Consider the following 15,705-nt stretch of genomic DNA (forward strand, 5'->3'; position numbering starts at 1 on the left):
TGTCCTACGCGTCTAGTTCCATCTACTATTCTGTGTTCAGAGTCTGTTAATTTCCATCGTGTGGCTCCAATCGCGTCGAAAACATTTTCACACGAATCAGCTGAGTACAAATGACAGCTCCGCCAATACATATATACATTATGTACGCGATACTACCACCGCTTGTATATGTGCATATCAGTATCCCATGGCTTTTGTCACCTCAGTGTATATGCGGTAGAGATTTTGTCTCAAACGAGAAAACTTAGGGGTAAGATTAGAACAGTGGAAGTGGATTATACGAGAATCCGGTAAACTCGTGTTTACCTCAATGCACAGAAGAGGTAGTATTACAGTATGGTTGTGTTTGTCTTGGTTGGAGTGTGATCCCCTTCTTACGCATTAAGAAACTACTAAATTCGGAAGAATATTAATACATTATACAACATTGTGTACTGCTTCCAGAGGAGGAACAGTTCACAGACGATGATTACATCAGCATGATGGTACACCCTGTTATAAAGCAGCATATGTAAGGTAATGGTTTGGGGTCAATAACATTCCTGAAACGGACTGACCTACCCAGAGTCTCGATCTGAACGCAATGGAATATCTTTGGGCTAAGTTAGAACCTCGACTTCGCTGCAGACCCGAACATCTAACGTCACAACCTTCTCTGGTCTCGCGTCTGAGGAAGATTGGTCTGCCATTTCTCCACAAGCTGACTGAAAGTGTCCTCAGCAGAGTTCAAGCCACCATAAAGGTTCAGTGTGACACACCCCATATTAGTGTCCAATAATAGGTGTCTGGGTACTTTTGATGAGATAGTGGCGGGCCGTTGTGGCCGAGCGCTTCTAGGCACATCAGTCCGGAACCGCGCTGCTGCTACGGTCGCAGATTCGAATCCTGCCTCTGGGTTGGATGTGTTATGTCCATAGGTTAATTAGGTTTAAGTAGTTCTAAGTCTAGGGGACTGATGACCTCACATGTTAAGTCCCATAGTGCTTAGAGACATTTGAACCATTTGATCAGATAGTGTATATGCGGCAGTCTGGTGATGAACCTAGGTTCCAAACTAGTTTTGGAAAAATAAATTAATCCTTCAGAATTAATGTGCCCGGTTGCAGGTTTCTTCCCCACTGTTATTTCGAATTATCCATTTGAACCTCAGACTGATATTTGGCACCAGCGATGGCGTCATTCTGTGAGACAAATGTGGTAGCAGAGCTCTGGTGCCCGCAGCACTTCTTCGACACGGTTGTGGAGTTCCTGAAGCTGGAGAAGGTAGAGATCGGCGGGATGAAGGGGCGCACGCTGTCGGCAAAGGTGTGCGGCGTGTACCACGAGTTCAGCGAGCTGCTGGTGCAGTTCGGCGCCAAGTCGTACGACGCACTCGACCCGGAGGACGACTCGTTCACGCGCGACTACGCCGGCTTCACCGCCAGGATCTGCGACCTGGACCGCCGGCTCGCCGCTGTCTTCTGCCAGGCCTTCGACGACTGCGCGAACCTCGAGAGCGTCTTCAAGGTGGGCAGTGGCCGCTCTTCCCAAGCTGCAACGCTCCTCTTGCATATCCATGTTGTGCACTGCCAGCTTTCCTTTAGCTGTTCTTGTACGCTGTGAGCCAATACACTATGACTACCTACTTACAAGCGTGTTGGTCCACCTCTGGAACGCTATTCAGCAGTTATTCTGCATTCCATGGATTCGACCAAGTACTAGATAAGTTTCCAGAGGTTTGTGGCATCAGATGCGTGCTATGGATTCGACGAGTACATCTACATCTACATCTACATTTATACTCCGCAAGCCACCCAACGGTGTGTGGCGGAGGGCACTTCACGTGCCCCTGTCATTACCTCCGTTTCCTGTTCCAGTCGCGTATAGTTCGCGGGAAGAACGACTGCCGGAAAGCCTCCGTGAGCGCTCAAATCTCTCTAATTCTACATTCGTGATCTCCTCGGGAGGTATAAGTAGGGGGAAGCAATATATTCGATACCTCAACCAGAAACGCACCCTCTCGAAACCTGGACAGCAAGCTACACCGCGATGCAGAGCGCCTTTCTTGCAGAGTCTGCCACTTGAGTTTGTTAAACATCTCCTTAACGCTATCACGCTTACCAAATAACCCTGTGACGAAACGCGCCGCTCTTCTTTGGATCTTCTCTATCTCCTCCGTCAACCCGACCTGGTACGGATCCTTCACTGATGAGCAATACTCAAGTATGGGTCGAAGGAGAGTTTTGTAAGCCACCTCCTTTGTTGATGGACTACATTTTCTAAGGACTCACCCAATGAATCTCAACCTGGTACCCGCCTTACCAACAATTAATTTTATATCATCATTCCACTTCAAATCGTTCCGCACGCATACTCCCAGATATTTTACAGAAGTAAATGCTACCAGTGGTTGTTCCGCTATCATATAATCATACAATAAAGGATCCTTCTTGCTATGTATTCGCAATACATTACATTTGTCTGTTTTAAAAGTCAGTTGCCACACCCTGCACCAAGTGCCTATCCGCTGCAGATCTTCCTGCATTTCGCTGCAATTTTCTAATGCTGCAACTTCTATGTATACTACAGCATCATCCGCGAAAAGCCGCATGGAACTTCCGACACTATCTGCTAGGTCATTTATATATATATTGTTAAAAGCAATGCTCCCATAACACTTCCCTGTGGCACGCCAGAGGTTACTTTAACGTCTGCAGACGTCTCTCCATTGAGAACAACATGCTGTGTTCTGTTTGCTAAAAACTCTTCAATCCAGCCACACAGCTGGTCTGATATTCCGTAGGCTCTTATTTTTTTTATCAGGCGACAGTGCGGAACTGTCTCTAACGCCTTCCGGAAGTCAAGGAAAATGGCATTTACCTGGGAGCCTGTATGTAATATTTTCTGGGTCTCATGAACAAATAAAGTGAGTTTGAAAAGAATGAATGATGAAAGGCTGACAAAGAAAATATTCATGTTTTTTGACAAGAACCCCAGAACCCAAATTACCTGGTTCAAAGAAGTCAAAGCAGACTTAGAGGAGATGGGTATAGGAGAAGATGATATAACCAACAGAGACTTAATGAGAGACAAAATTCAACATTTTGAAGGATTTGAAGTGAAGAAGAGAAGAACTGGAGGAACAGTGTGGACAGAAGACCGAAGGGAGCAGCACAGAGAGAGGATGAAGACATATTGGCAGAAGAGAAAAGAGGAGGAGCGCAATAGGAGAAATGTACATTGAAAAATAGTTGTTTAACGCGGTCCCTAGACGGCAAAAATCGGAATAAAAAAAAAAAAGCAAGTTGGGTCTCACACGATCGCTGTTTCCGGAATCCATGTTGATTCCTACAGAGTAGATTCTGGGTTTCCAGAAACGACATGATATGCGAGCAAAAAACATGTTCTAAAATTCTACAACAGATCGACGTCAGAGATGTAGGTCTATAGTTTTGCGCATCTGCTCGACGACCCATCTTGAAGACTGTGACTGCCTGTCCTCTTTTCCAATCATTTGGAACCTGCCGTTCCTCTAGAGACTTGCGGTACACGGCTGTTAGAAGGGGGGCAAGGTCTTTCGCGTACTCTTGGTATCCCGTCAGGTCCAGTGGACTTTCCTCTGTTGAGTGATTCCAGTTGCTTTTCTATTCCATTGACACTTACTTCGATGTCAGACATTTTTTCGTTTGTGCGAGGTTTTAGAGAAAGAACTGCAGTGTGGTCTTCCTCTGTGAAACAGCTTTGGAAAAAGGTGTTTAGTATTTCAGCTTTATGCGTGTCATCCTCTGTTTCAATGCCATCATCATCCCAAAGTGTCTGGATATGCTGTTTCGAGCCACTTACTGATTTAACGTAAGACCAGAATTTCCTAGGATTTTCTGTCAGTTCGGTACATAGAATTTTACTTTCGAATTCACTGAACGCTTCACGCATAGCCCTCCTTACGTTAACATTGACATCGTTTAGCTTCTGTTTGTCTGATAGGTTTTGGCTGTGATTAAACTTGCAGTGAAGCTCTCTTTGCTTTCGCAGTAGTTTCCTAACTTTGTTGTTGAACCGCCGGCCGCGGTGGCCGTGCGGTTCTAGGCGCTGCAGTCCGGAACCGCGCTGCTGCTACGGTCGCAGGTTCGAATCCTGCCTCGGGCATGGATGTGTGTGATGTCCTTAGGTTGGTTAGGTTTAAGTAGTTCTAAGTTCTAGGGGACTGATGACCACAGATGTTAAGTCCCATAGTTCTCAGAGCCATTTGAACCATTTGTTGTTGAACCACGGTGGGTTTTTCCCGTCCCTCACAGTTTTACTCGGCACGTATCTGTCTAAAACGCATTTTACGATTGCCTTGAACTTTTTCCATAAACACTCAACATTGTCTGTGTCGGGACAGAAATTTTCGTTTTGATCTGTTAGGTAGTCTGAAATCTGCCTTCTATTACTCTTGCTAAACAGATAAATCTTCCTCCCTTTTTTTATATTCCTATTTGCTTCCATATTCAGGGATGCTGCAACGGCCTTATGATCACTGATTCCCGGCTCTGCGCTTACAGTCCGCAGCTCGTGGTCGTGCGGTAGCGTTCTCGCTTCCCGCGCCCGGGATCCTGGTTTCGATTCCCGGCGGGGTCACGGATTTTCTCTGCTTCGTAATGACTGGGTGTTGTGTGATGTCCTTAGGTTAGTTAGGTTTAAGAAGTTCTAGGGGACTGATGACCATAGATGTTGACTCCCATAGTGTTCAGAGCCATTTGAATTTTTTTCGTTTACAGAGTCGAAAAGTTCGGATCTGTTTGTTATCAGTAGGTCCAAGATGTTATCTCCACGAGTCGGTTCTCTGTTTAATTGCTCGAGGTAATTTTCGGATAGTGCACTCAGTATGTCACTCGATGCTCTGTCCCTACCACCCGTCCTAAACATCTGGGTGTCCCAGTCTGTATCTGGTAAATTGAAATCTCCACCTAAGACTATAACATGCTGAGAAAATTTATGAGAAATGTGTTCCAGATTTTCTCTCAGTTGTTCTGCCACTAATGTTGCTGAGTCGGGAGGTCGGTAAAAGGAGCCAATTGATATGTTTCCAGATGTTTGTGACCAGATGCCTACACACAGGTCACACGCTTCTCGGGCGGTTGCTTTGAGCGTGCGGAGCTGGTGCCCGATAACGCCCCACTTGGGTTTCATCGGAATCAGATTAGCCGAATTTAATGGCCAAACCACCAAGGAGAATTCACTACAATGCTCATCACATCATTATACAAGGGCTATTCAGAAAGTAGGGAACGTTTTGGCATTAAAAAAAAACTAAGTACAAGAAATACATTTTATTATATACATCTGAAAGAGCGACTGACATACTACTTTTCACGTAATCACCAAACACATTGAGGCAGCGGTGGACAAGCTTTGAAAGACCTGCCGCCTGAGACTTCAGCCAGTGAGTCACGCCCGCCTGGAGTTCCGCGTAATCATCAAAGCGCTGCGTTGTAAGCCAGTTTTTCATCTTGGGAAACAAGTGGAAGTCGCTTGGTGCAAGATCGGAGCTGTAGGGAGGATGAGGGAAAATTTCACATTTGAATGAATTAAGGAGTTCTTTAATGCGGTTTCCCGTGTGGAGTCGGGTATTGTCGTGCAAAAACAAAACTTTGGACGTCAACTTTCCTCGGCGTTTGTATTGAACTGCTAAGGCTGTGCAAAGTTTAACAGTACTGGGCAGAATTTACGGTTGCTCCACGTTCGAGAACATCAATAAGAAGCACAGCTTGCCTATCCCAAAACACTGTCGCCGTCAACGTCCTCGCTGACAAGGTTTGCAAACATTTTCTTGGTTTTTGGGGGGACCTTGTGTGCCCCCAGTCCATGGACTGTAACTTTGTCTCGCAACTGACATGTTTCACCCAAGTCTCGTCACCGGTTACGATTCGATCCAGTAATGAATCACCATGTTTGTGGTAGGCCTCCAGAAATGTCAACGTTCACCCCATTCGCTGTTATTTATGGTGCTCTGTAAGCATTTTGGGCACCCATCGTGCACAAAATTTGTGGTAGCCTAGCTTTTGAGCGACAATTTCAAACAACAAAGCCCGTTAATCCTATTTAGTAAGGATCCCACACCGCGCAACAATACTCCAAAAGTGGTCAGAGAAGCTTAGTGTAGGCAGTCTCCTTAGTAGATCTTTTACATCTTCTAGGTGTTCTGTCAAAAAAACGAACTCTTTGGTTGGTCTTCCCGACAATATTTTCTGTGTGTTCTTTCCAAATTAAGTTGTTCGTAATTGTAATTCCTAGATATTTAGTTGAATTTACGGCCTTTAGAGTCGACTGATATCGTGTAACCAAGTTTAATGGATAACTTTTAGCACTCATGTGGATGACCTCACACTTCTCATTATTTAGGGTCAATTATCAATTTTCGCATCATACAGATATTTTTTCTAAATCGTTTTGCAGTTTGTTTTGCTCTTCTGATGGCTTTACTAGTGATAAACGACAGCGTCATCTACAAACAATCTAAGACGGCTGCTCAGATTGTCTCCTCAATCGTTTATACAGATAAGGAACGGCAGGGGGCCTATAAGACTACCTTGTTGAACGTCTGATATCACTTCTGCTTTACTCGATGACTTCCCCTCACTTGTTAGTTGCTACGAACTGTGACCTCCCTGGCCGGCCAGGGTGGCCGAGCGGTTCTAGGCGCTACAGTCTGGAACCGCACGACCGCTACGGTCGCAGGACCGTATCCTGCCTGCTGCTTTCTTGCAGCTCGGTTTTCAAACGGTCCACTAACGATGAATAATATGCACCCTTTTCCAGATAGTCGATAAGGATTATCCCTTGCGAATCCCAAAAGACAGTCGCCATAACCTTTCCGGCCGAAGGAAAAGTCTTCGTCTTTTTTGGTGCAGATTATCCCTTGGTAACCCATTTTTTAGATTGTTCTTTGATCTCAGGAGTATAGTAATAAATCCATGTTTCATCGACAGTGATGAAACGACGCTTAAAGTCTTCCTGACCAGCTGAAAACCATCCTTGCAACACTTCACACGATTCCGTTTTTGGTCAAGCGTGAGCAATCGCGGAAACCATCTGATGAAATGGTTCAAATGGCTCTAAGCACTATGGGACTTAACATCTGAGGTCATCAGTCCCCTAGACCTAGAACTACTTAAACCTAATTAACCTGTGATGTCCTTAGGTTAGTTAGGTTTAAGTAGTTCTATGTTCTAGGGGACCTCAGAAGTTAAGTCCCATAGTGCTCAGAGCCATTTGAACCATTTTTTGTGACCTCTCTGAAATGAAATCACGAAATGAGTTGCACAATTGAGACGATATTGCATAAGCACGCAATTTGATTGCAAGCCGCTTGTGACGTATGGCGACAAAACCCTTCTGGAAACCTAGAAATACGCAATCAGTTTGAAATTCCTTGTCGATATCACTGAACACTTCGTGTGAGTAAAGAGCTAGTTGCGTTTCACAGCATCGATATTTTCTAAATGCGTGTTGATTTTGTGTCAATAGTACGTTCTCTTCGAGGTAATTCATAATGTTCGAACACAATGTACGTTCTAAAATCCTGCTGCATTGCGATGTTAATGATATGGACCTGTAATTTAGTGGATTACTCATATTGCCTTTCTTGTATATTTGTGTGACCTGTGCAACGTCTTTGAGTACGGAGCTTTCGCCGAGCGAGCGGTTGTATATGATTCTTAACTATTGAGCTCTGAAAGGAACCTAATTGCTATGTAGACCGGAAGAGTTGCTTTTATTAAGGGATTTAAGTTGTTTCACTACTCCGAGGATATGTACTTCTAGGCTACTCATGTTGGCAGCTGTTCTTGATTCTAATTCTGGAAATTTTACTTCGTCTTGTTTGGTGAAGGAGGTTCGGAAGACTGTGTTTAGTAACTCTGCTTTGGCAGCACTGTCATCGATAGTGTTCTCATTGCCATCGGACAGAGAAGGCATTGCTTGTGTCTTGCCGCTAGCGTACTTTACATACCATCAGAATCTCTTTGGATATTCTGCCAGGTTTCGAATCAAAATTTAGTTGTGGGAACTATTATAAGCATCTCGCATTGAAGTCCGCACCAGATTTCGAGTTTACAAGATCGCCAATCTAGGGGATTTTGTGTTCGTTTAAATTTAGCATAATAATAGCGGAAATATGTGTGGGATAGTGTCTAGAAAAGAAGTTTTTAGCATGAATACAAACAGAAGTAAAATAAGGTAAAGGAGTGTAGTCGAACTACGAGGAGCGTTTGAAAAGTCTGTTCAAAAATAAGAACTACTTACGTGTTTGGCGTAAACCTTTTTTATTTTTCGACATAGTCTCCTTTTAGACTTATACACTTCGTCCAACGCTGTTCTAATTTGTTGATCCCTTCCGAATAATAGGAATTGTCCAAGTCTACAAAATAGCTATTAGTTGCTGCAATCACATCCTCGTTTGAATAAAATCCTTGTCCCGCCAGCCATTTCTTCAAATTGGGGAACAAATAGTAGTCCGAGGGAGCCAAGTCTGGAGAATAGGGGGGACGTGAAACGAGTTGTAATCCAATTTCCAATAATTTTGCGACTACAACTGCAGAGGTGTGTGCTGGTGCATTGTCGTGATGGAAAAAGACTTTTTTGCGGTCCAGTCGCCGGCGTTTTTCTTGCAGCTCGGTTTTCAAACGGTCCAATAACGATGAATAATATGCACCCTTTTCCAGATAGTCGATAAGAATTATCCCTTGCGAATCCCAAAAGACAGTCGCCATAACCTTTCCGGCCGAAGGAAAGGTCTTCGTCTTTTTTGGTGCAGATTATCCCTTGGTAACACATTTTTTAGATCGTTCTTTGATCTCAGCAGTATAGTAATATATCCATGTTTCATCCACAGTGATGAAACGACACTTAGTCTTCCTGACCAGCTGCAAACCATCCTTGCAACACTTCACACGATTCCGTTTTTGTTCAAGCGTGAGCAATCGCGGAAACCATCTTGCGGATAACGTTCTGATGTCCAAATGTTTATGGAAAATATTATGTACCCGTTTATTCGTGATGCCCACAGCACCAGCAACCTCACGTATCTTAACTCTTCTGTCATCCATCACCATATAATGGATTTTACCAATGATCTCTGGAGTCGTAACCTAGACGGAGCGCCCAGAACGTTCATAATCACTTGTGCCCATATGGCCATTCAGAAATTTTTGAAACCACTTATAAACTGTTCTAATTGAAGGCGCAGAGTCACCGTAATGTTAATCAAGCTTCTCTTTAATCTCCTGAGGCGTTTTGCCTTTCATAAAGTAATGTTAACGGTGCAATTGAGGCTGTTGATTATTAATTAAAATAAATAGGATTTATAATAGTTTTATCCTTTACGTAAACACGAGCAGACGTGAAGACAGGACATAAGTGTCTGACTGGCCAGAGAGGCCCAAACTGCCTTCCCGAGAGCCAGTCTTCTCCCATGTGGGACCTCTCTGTTGTTTTGCCAACATGGTCAGTGACTGCGCACAACTGGTGAGTCGGAGCCTTGTCTAAGGACCAGAAATTTCAATTCTGCAGCACTGATTTTCGCAGATCCTGGAAGAAACCTCAGAGAACTAAGCGTTAAAAAAGAATACTTTTCAAACGACCCATTTTTGGCAATTAGTTATTGTATAAGAGCAACGAAACTAGCGAAAAAATAATTCGATTATCGGGAGAGAGAGCTTGACGGACCCAGTCGAAAGTAAGAACACGTCCAAAGTGAATTTTGCGTAACAAGAAGGAAAACACGAGACTTGGATGTACTGCTACTGTGGGAGGCTTTTCAATTGCACATGATGTGCGATAGTACAGCTTCTGCTGAAAAGTCGCACTGGAGACCGATTGTGAAGCATAATTATCGGGCCAGCGTTATTTCTGCTAGACACTTACTTCATTCTTGTCTGGCCTCGCTACAACATTCGTGCAGTCGTGTTGTTTCATTCCCAGATCTGCGTACAAAAACGAGATGGACGTATTCGTGGATCAAGTGTGTTAGCGGCAAGAAACAATCAATGCCTTCTCTGCGCGATAGCAATGGAGATGCTATCGAAGACAGTGCTGCCAAAGCAGAGTTACGAAACACAGACACCCGAAATGCCTTCACAAGAGAAGACGAAGTAAATATTCCAGAATTGAGTAACGTAGTAAATATACTCGGAGTAGTGAAGCAACTCAAATCACTTAATAAAAGGTAGTCTTCTGGTCCAGATTGTATCCCAATTAGGTTCCTTTCGGAGTATGCTGATGCATTAGCTCCATACTTAACAATCATATTCAACCGTTCAGGCGACGAAAGATCCGTACCCAAAGACTGGAAAGTTGCACAGGTCAAACCCGTATTCAAGAAAGGTAGTAGGAGTAATCCACTCAATTACAGGCCCATATCGTTAACGTCGATATGCAGCAGGATTTTAGAGCATATATTGTGTTCGAACATTATGAATTACCTCGAAGAAAACGGTCTATTGACACACGGTCAACATGGGTTTAGAAAACATCGTTCCTGTGAAACACAACTAGCTCTTTATTCACATGAAGTGTTGAGTGCTTTTGACAAGGGATTTCAGATCCAGTCCGTATTTCTGGATTTCCGGAAGGCTTTTGACACTGTACCACACAAGCGGCTCGTAGTGAAATTGCGTGCTTATGGAATATCGTCTCAGTTATGTGACTGGATTTGTGATTTCCTGTCAGAGAGGTCACAGTTCGTAGTAATCGACGGAAAGTCATCGAGTAAAACAGAAGTGATTTCTGGCGTTCCCCAAGGTAGTGTTATAGGCCCTTTGCTGTTCCTTATCTATATAAACGATTTGGGAGACAATCTGAGCAGCCGTCTTCGGTTCTTTGCAGATGACGCTGTCGTTTATCGACTAATAAAGTCATCAGAAGATCAAAACAAACTGCAAAACGATTTAGAAAAGATATCTGAATGGTACGAAAAGTGGCAGTTGACCCTAAATAAAGAAAAGTGTGAGGTCATCCACATGAGTGCTAGAAGAAACTCGTTAAACTTCGGTTACAGGATAAATCAGTCTAATCTAAAAGTCGTAAATTCAACTAAATACCTATGTATTTACGAACAGCTTAAATTGGAAAGAACACATAGAAAATGTTGTGGGGAAGGCTAACCGAAGACTGCGTTTTATTGGCAGGACACTTAGAAAATGCAACAGACCTACTAAGGAGACTGCCTGCACTACGCTTGTCAGTCCTCTTTTAGAATACTGCTGCGCGGTGTGGGATCCTTACCAGATAGGACTGAAGGAGTACATCGAAAAAGTTCAAAGAAAGGCAGCACGTTTTGTATTATCGTGAAATGTGGGAGAGAGTGTCACAGAAATGATACAGGATTAGGGCTGGAAATCATTAAAAGAAAGGCGTTTTTCGTTGCAACGGAATCTTCTCACGAAATTCCAATCACCAGGTTTCTCCTCCGAATGCGAAAATACGACCTACATAGGGAGGAACGATGACCACGATAAAATAAGGGAAATCAGAGCTCATACGGAAAGATATAGGTGTTCATTCTTTCCGCGCGCTATACGAGATTGGAATAATAGAGAATTGTGAGGATAGTTCGATGTACCCTCTGCCAGGCACTTGAATGTGATTTGCAGAGTACCCACGTAGATGTAGATGTAGATGAACAGAACGAACACTGCCAGATTGCTTTCGTCTGTCGTGATTTGGAACAACTGCCGCCATTGTTAAGATAGGAGAAACCAAGAGGTCAAATCGGAAGCGCTAACTAATACGGACTGACAAACAGTAGAAACGCAAACTCTTTTGTGTGTGAGTCCCACCGCATACAAGTCCATCTCTGGATTTGCACAGCTGGATCGCCGCGCCGGAGCGCTCAAGGAATTACCTTAACCTATGGGTGTCAGTTGGTCGCTTAAGGTTTCCATTCGCAGAATTGTTTCAGACCTGCTGTAAGCACGTGGTTGCGTGCTTGCGTGCTTACACTCGTGCGAACAAATAGTCCAGCAGTCTTTTAGGCTTGGGAACGTTGAGCAGAGGCATCATGCCGGAAGTCTTCACTGTGGGAAAGGAAAAGTAACAACAGGCGGTCCCCAACAAAAGCAGTACAGGGGATAACTGTTATTATCATTTGCACCAAAAATGCCAAGGAACAGTGCATTTCCGCATCTCGCTTCTCCGCACTTGACACTGGTACCAGTAAACATCTCGTAGAATTGAATTTTTGTGCAGTCTATCTGCACCAACTGCATATTTCTTGTATAGCAGCTTATGGTCGAAGACAGAAAAAAACATAACTACCGAACTTTTGGCTCCTTGGGATTTCTCATTTTTCAAAGATTTACACTGCCGAGTCCAATGCAGTTGTTCCTACCACAGGACACATTGTAGTTGATGTGATATTCAGTCCAGAGACCGGTTTGATGCAGCTCTCCATGCTACTCTATCCTGTGCAAGTTTCTTTATCTCCCAGTACCTACTGCAACCTACATCCTTCTGAATCTGCTTAGTGTATTCATCTCTTGGTCTCCCTCTACGATTTTTACACTCCTCGCTGTCCTCCAATACAAAATTGCTGATCCCTTGATGCCTCAGAACTTGCCCTACCAACCGATCCCTTCTTCTAATCAAGTTGTGCCACAAATTTCTCTTCTCCGCAGTTCTATTTAATACCTCCTCATTAGTTATGTGATCTACCCATCTAATCTTCAGCATTCTTCTGTAGCACCACATTTCAAAAGCTTCTATTCTCTTCTTGTCTAAACTATTTATTGTCCATGTTTCACTTCGATACATGGCTACACTCCATACAAATAGTTTCACTTAAATCTATAATCGATGTTACAAAATTTTTCTCCTTCAGAAACGATTTCCTTGCCATCGTCAGTCTACATTTTATATCCTCTCTCCTTCGACCATCATCAGTTATTTTGCTCCCCAAATAGCAAAACTCCTTTACTACTTTAAGTATCTCATTTCCTAATCAAATTCCCTCAGCATCACCCGACTTAATTCGACTACTGTACATTCCACTATCCTCGTTTTGCTTTTGTTGTTCATCTTATATCCTCTTTTCAAGACACTATCCATTCCGTTCAACTGCTCTCCCAAGTCCTATGCTGTCTCTGACAGAATTACAATGTCATCGGCAAACCTCAAAGTTTTTGTTTCTTCTCCATGGATTTTAACACCTACTCCGAATTTTTCTTTTGTTTCCTTTACTGCTCGCTCAATATACACATTGAATAACATCTGGGATAGGCTACAACCCTGTCTCACTCCCTTCCCAACCACTGCTTCCCTTTCATGTCCGTCGACTCTTATAACTGCCATCTGGTTTCTGTACTAATTGTAAATAGCCTTTCGCTCCCTGAATTTTGCCAGCTTCAGAATTTGAAAGAGAGTATTCCAGTCAACATTATCAAAAGATTTCTCTAAGTCTACAAATGCTAGAAACGTAGATTTGCCTTTCCTTAATCTATCAATTTGCCTTTCCTTAATCTATCTTCTAAGATAAGTCGTAGGGTCAGTATTGCCTCACAATGAACGATATGACAATCAGCATGCACTACGTCCAAACATGAAATTAAAGCTTCATCGCCTATAGCAAATTCATTTGACACAAATATGACCAAGCCTCGGTGTTTGATAACCATGCCAGGCTTGTTCTTCACATTAACGGTCACAGGTCGTCCCTCAACAATGCGCTTCAAAATTGACCCATACGGACGCCACCTAGACCACTCAAATTCTTCAAACACAATTACATTATGAACACGGGGGTCATATCCGCCAAATCCGAATTCGGAACAAAAAGGAAGATATATATGTTGCTTAAGAGAAACGATTTTTTCAATCAACGTGGACTTGCCAATATTTGTGTCGCCATAAAGGTACAATTCAGGTAGTGAAGGGAGACGAAAATTTAATAGTCATGGGTGACTGGAATTCGTCAGTAGGAAAAGGGAGAGAAGGAAACATAGTAGGTGAATATGTATTGGGGGGAAGAAATGAAAGAGGAAGCCGCCTTGTAGAATTTTGCACAGAGCATAACTTAATCATAGCTAACACTTGGTTCAAGAATCATGAAAGAAGGTTGTATACCTGGAAGAATCCTGGAGATACTAAAAGGTATCAGATAGATTACATAATGGTAAGACAGAGATTTAGGAACCAGGTTTTAAATTGTGAGACATTTCCAGGGGCAGATGTGGATTCTGACCACAATCTATTGGTTATGAACTGCAGATTGAAACTGAAGAAACTGCAAAAAGGCGGCAATTTAAGGAGATGGGACTTGGATAAACTGAAAGAACCAGAGGTTGTAGAGAGTTTCAGGGAGAGCATAAGGGAACAATTGACAGGAATGGGGGAAAGAAATACAGTAGAAGAAGAATGGATAGCTCTGAGGGATGAAGTAGTGAAGGCAGCAGAGGATCAAGTAGGTAAAAAGACGAGGGCTAATAGAAATCCTTGGGTAACAGAAGAAATATTGAATTTAATTGATGAAAGGAGGAAATATAAAAATGCTGTAAATGAAGCAGGCAAAAAGGAATACAAACATTTCAAAAATGAGATTGACAGGAAGTGCAAAATGGCTAAGCAGGGATGGCTAGAGTACAAATGTAAGGATGTAGAGGCTTATCTCACTAGAGGTAAGATAGATACTGCCTACAGGAAAATTAAAGAGGCCTTTGGAGAGAAGAGAACCAATTGTATGAATATCAAGAGCTCAGATGGCAACCCAGTTCTAAGCAAAGAAAGGAAGGCAGAAGGGTGGAAGGAGTATATAGAGGGTTTATACAAGGGCGATGTACTTGAGGACAATATTATGGAAATGGAAGAGGATGTAGATGAAGATGAAATGGGAGATAAGATACTGCGCGAAGAGTTTGACAGAGCACTGAAAGACCTGAGTCGAAACAAGGCCCCGGGAGTAGACAACATTCCATTAGAACTACTGATGGCCTTGGGAGAGCCAGTCATAACAAAACTCTACCATCTGGTGAGCAAGATGTATGACACAGGCGAAATACCCACAGACTTCAAGAAGAATATAATAATTCCAATCCCAAAGAAAGCAGGTGTTGACAGATGTGAAAATTGCAGAACTATCAGTTTAATAAGTCACAGCTGCAAAATACTAACGCGAATTCTTTACAGACGATTGGAAAAACTGGTAGAAGCGGACCTCGGGGAGGATCAGTTTGGATTCCGTAGAAATGTTGGAACACGTGAGGCATTACTAACCTTACGACTTATCTTAGAAGAAAGATTAAGAAAAGGCAAACCTACGTTTCTAGCATTTGTAGACTTAGAGAAAGCTTTTGACAACGTTAACTGGAATACTCTCTTTCAAATTCTGAAGGTGGCAGGGGTAAAATACAGGCAGCGAAAGGCTATTTACAATTTGTACAGAAATCAGATGGCAGTTATAAGAGTCGAGGGGCATGAAAGGGAAGCAGTGGTTGGGAAAGGAGTGAGACAGGGTTGTAGCCTCTCCCCGATGTTATTCAATCTGTATATTGAGCAAGCAGTAAAGGAAACAAAAGAAAAATTCGGAGTAGGTGTTAAAATTCATGGAGAAGAAGTAAAAACTTTGAGGTTTGCCGATGACATTGTAATTCTGTCAGAGATAGCAAAGGACGTGGAAGAGCAGTTGAACGGAATGGACAGTGTCTTGAAAGGAGGATATAAGATGAACATCAACAAAAGCAAAACGAGGATAAT

The 15,705-nt window shown here is 43.0% G+C and overlaps 1 protein-coding gene across 1 annotated transcript in view; it reads left to right on the top strand.

Moving 5' to 3' along the window:
- Positions 1–15,705, top strand: part of LOC124606003 (dynein beta chain, ciliary) — an 809,537-nt gene that overhangs the window by 135,797 nt on the left and 658,035 nt on the right. The window contains exon 11 of the mRNA XM_047137965.1: positions 1,222–1,506. Within this exon, the coding sequence (XP_046993921.1) occupies positions 1,222–1,506 (285 nt within the window). The remainder of the gene's footprint in view (positions 1–1,221; positions 1,507–15,705) is intronic.

This window comes from Schistocerca americana, chromosome 3 (genome assembly GCF_021461395.2).
Source record: "Schistocerca americana isolate TAMUIC-IGC-003095 chromosome 3, iqSchAmer2.1, whole genome shotgun sequence".
Classification (NCBI taxonomy): domain Eukaryota; kingdom Metazoa; phylum Arthropoda; class Insecta; order Orthoptera; family Acrididae; genus Schistocerca; species Schistocerca americana.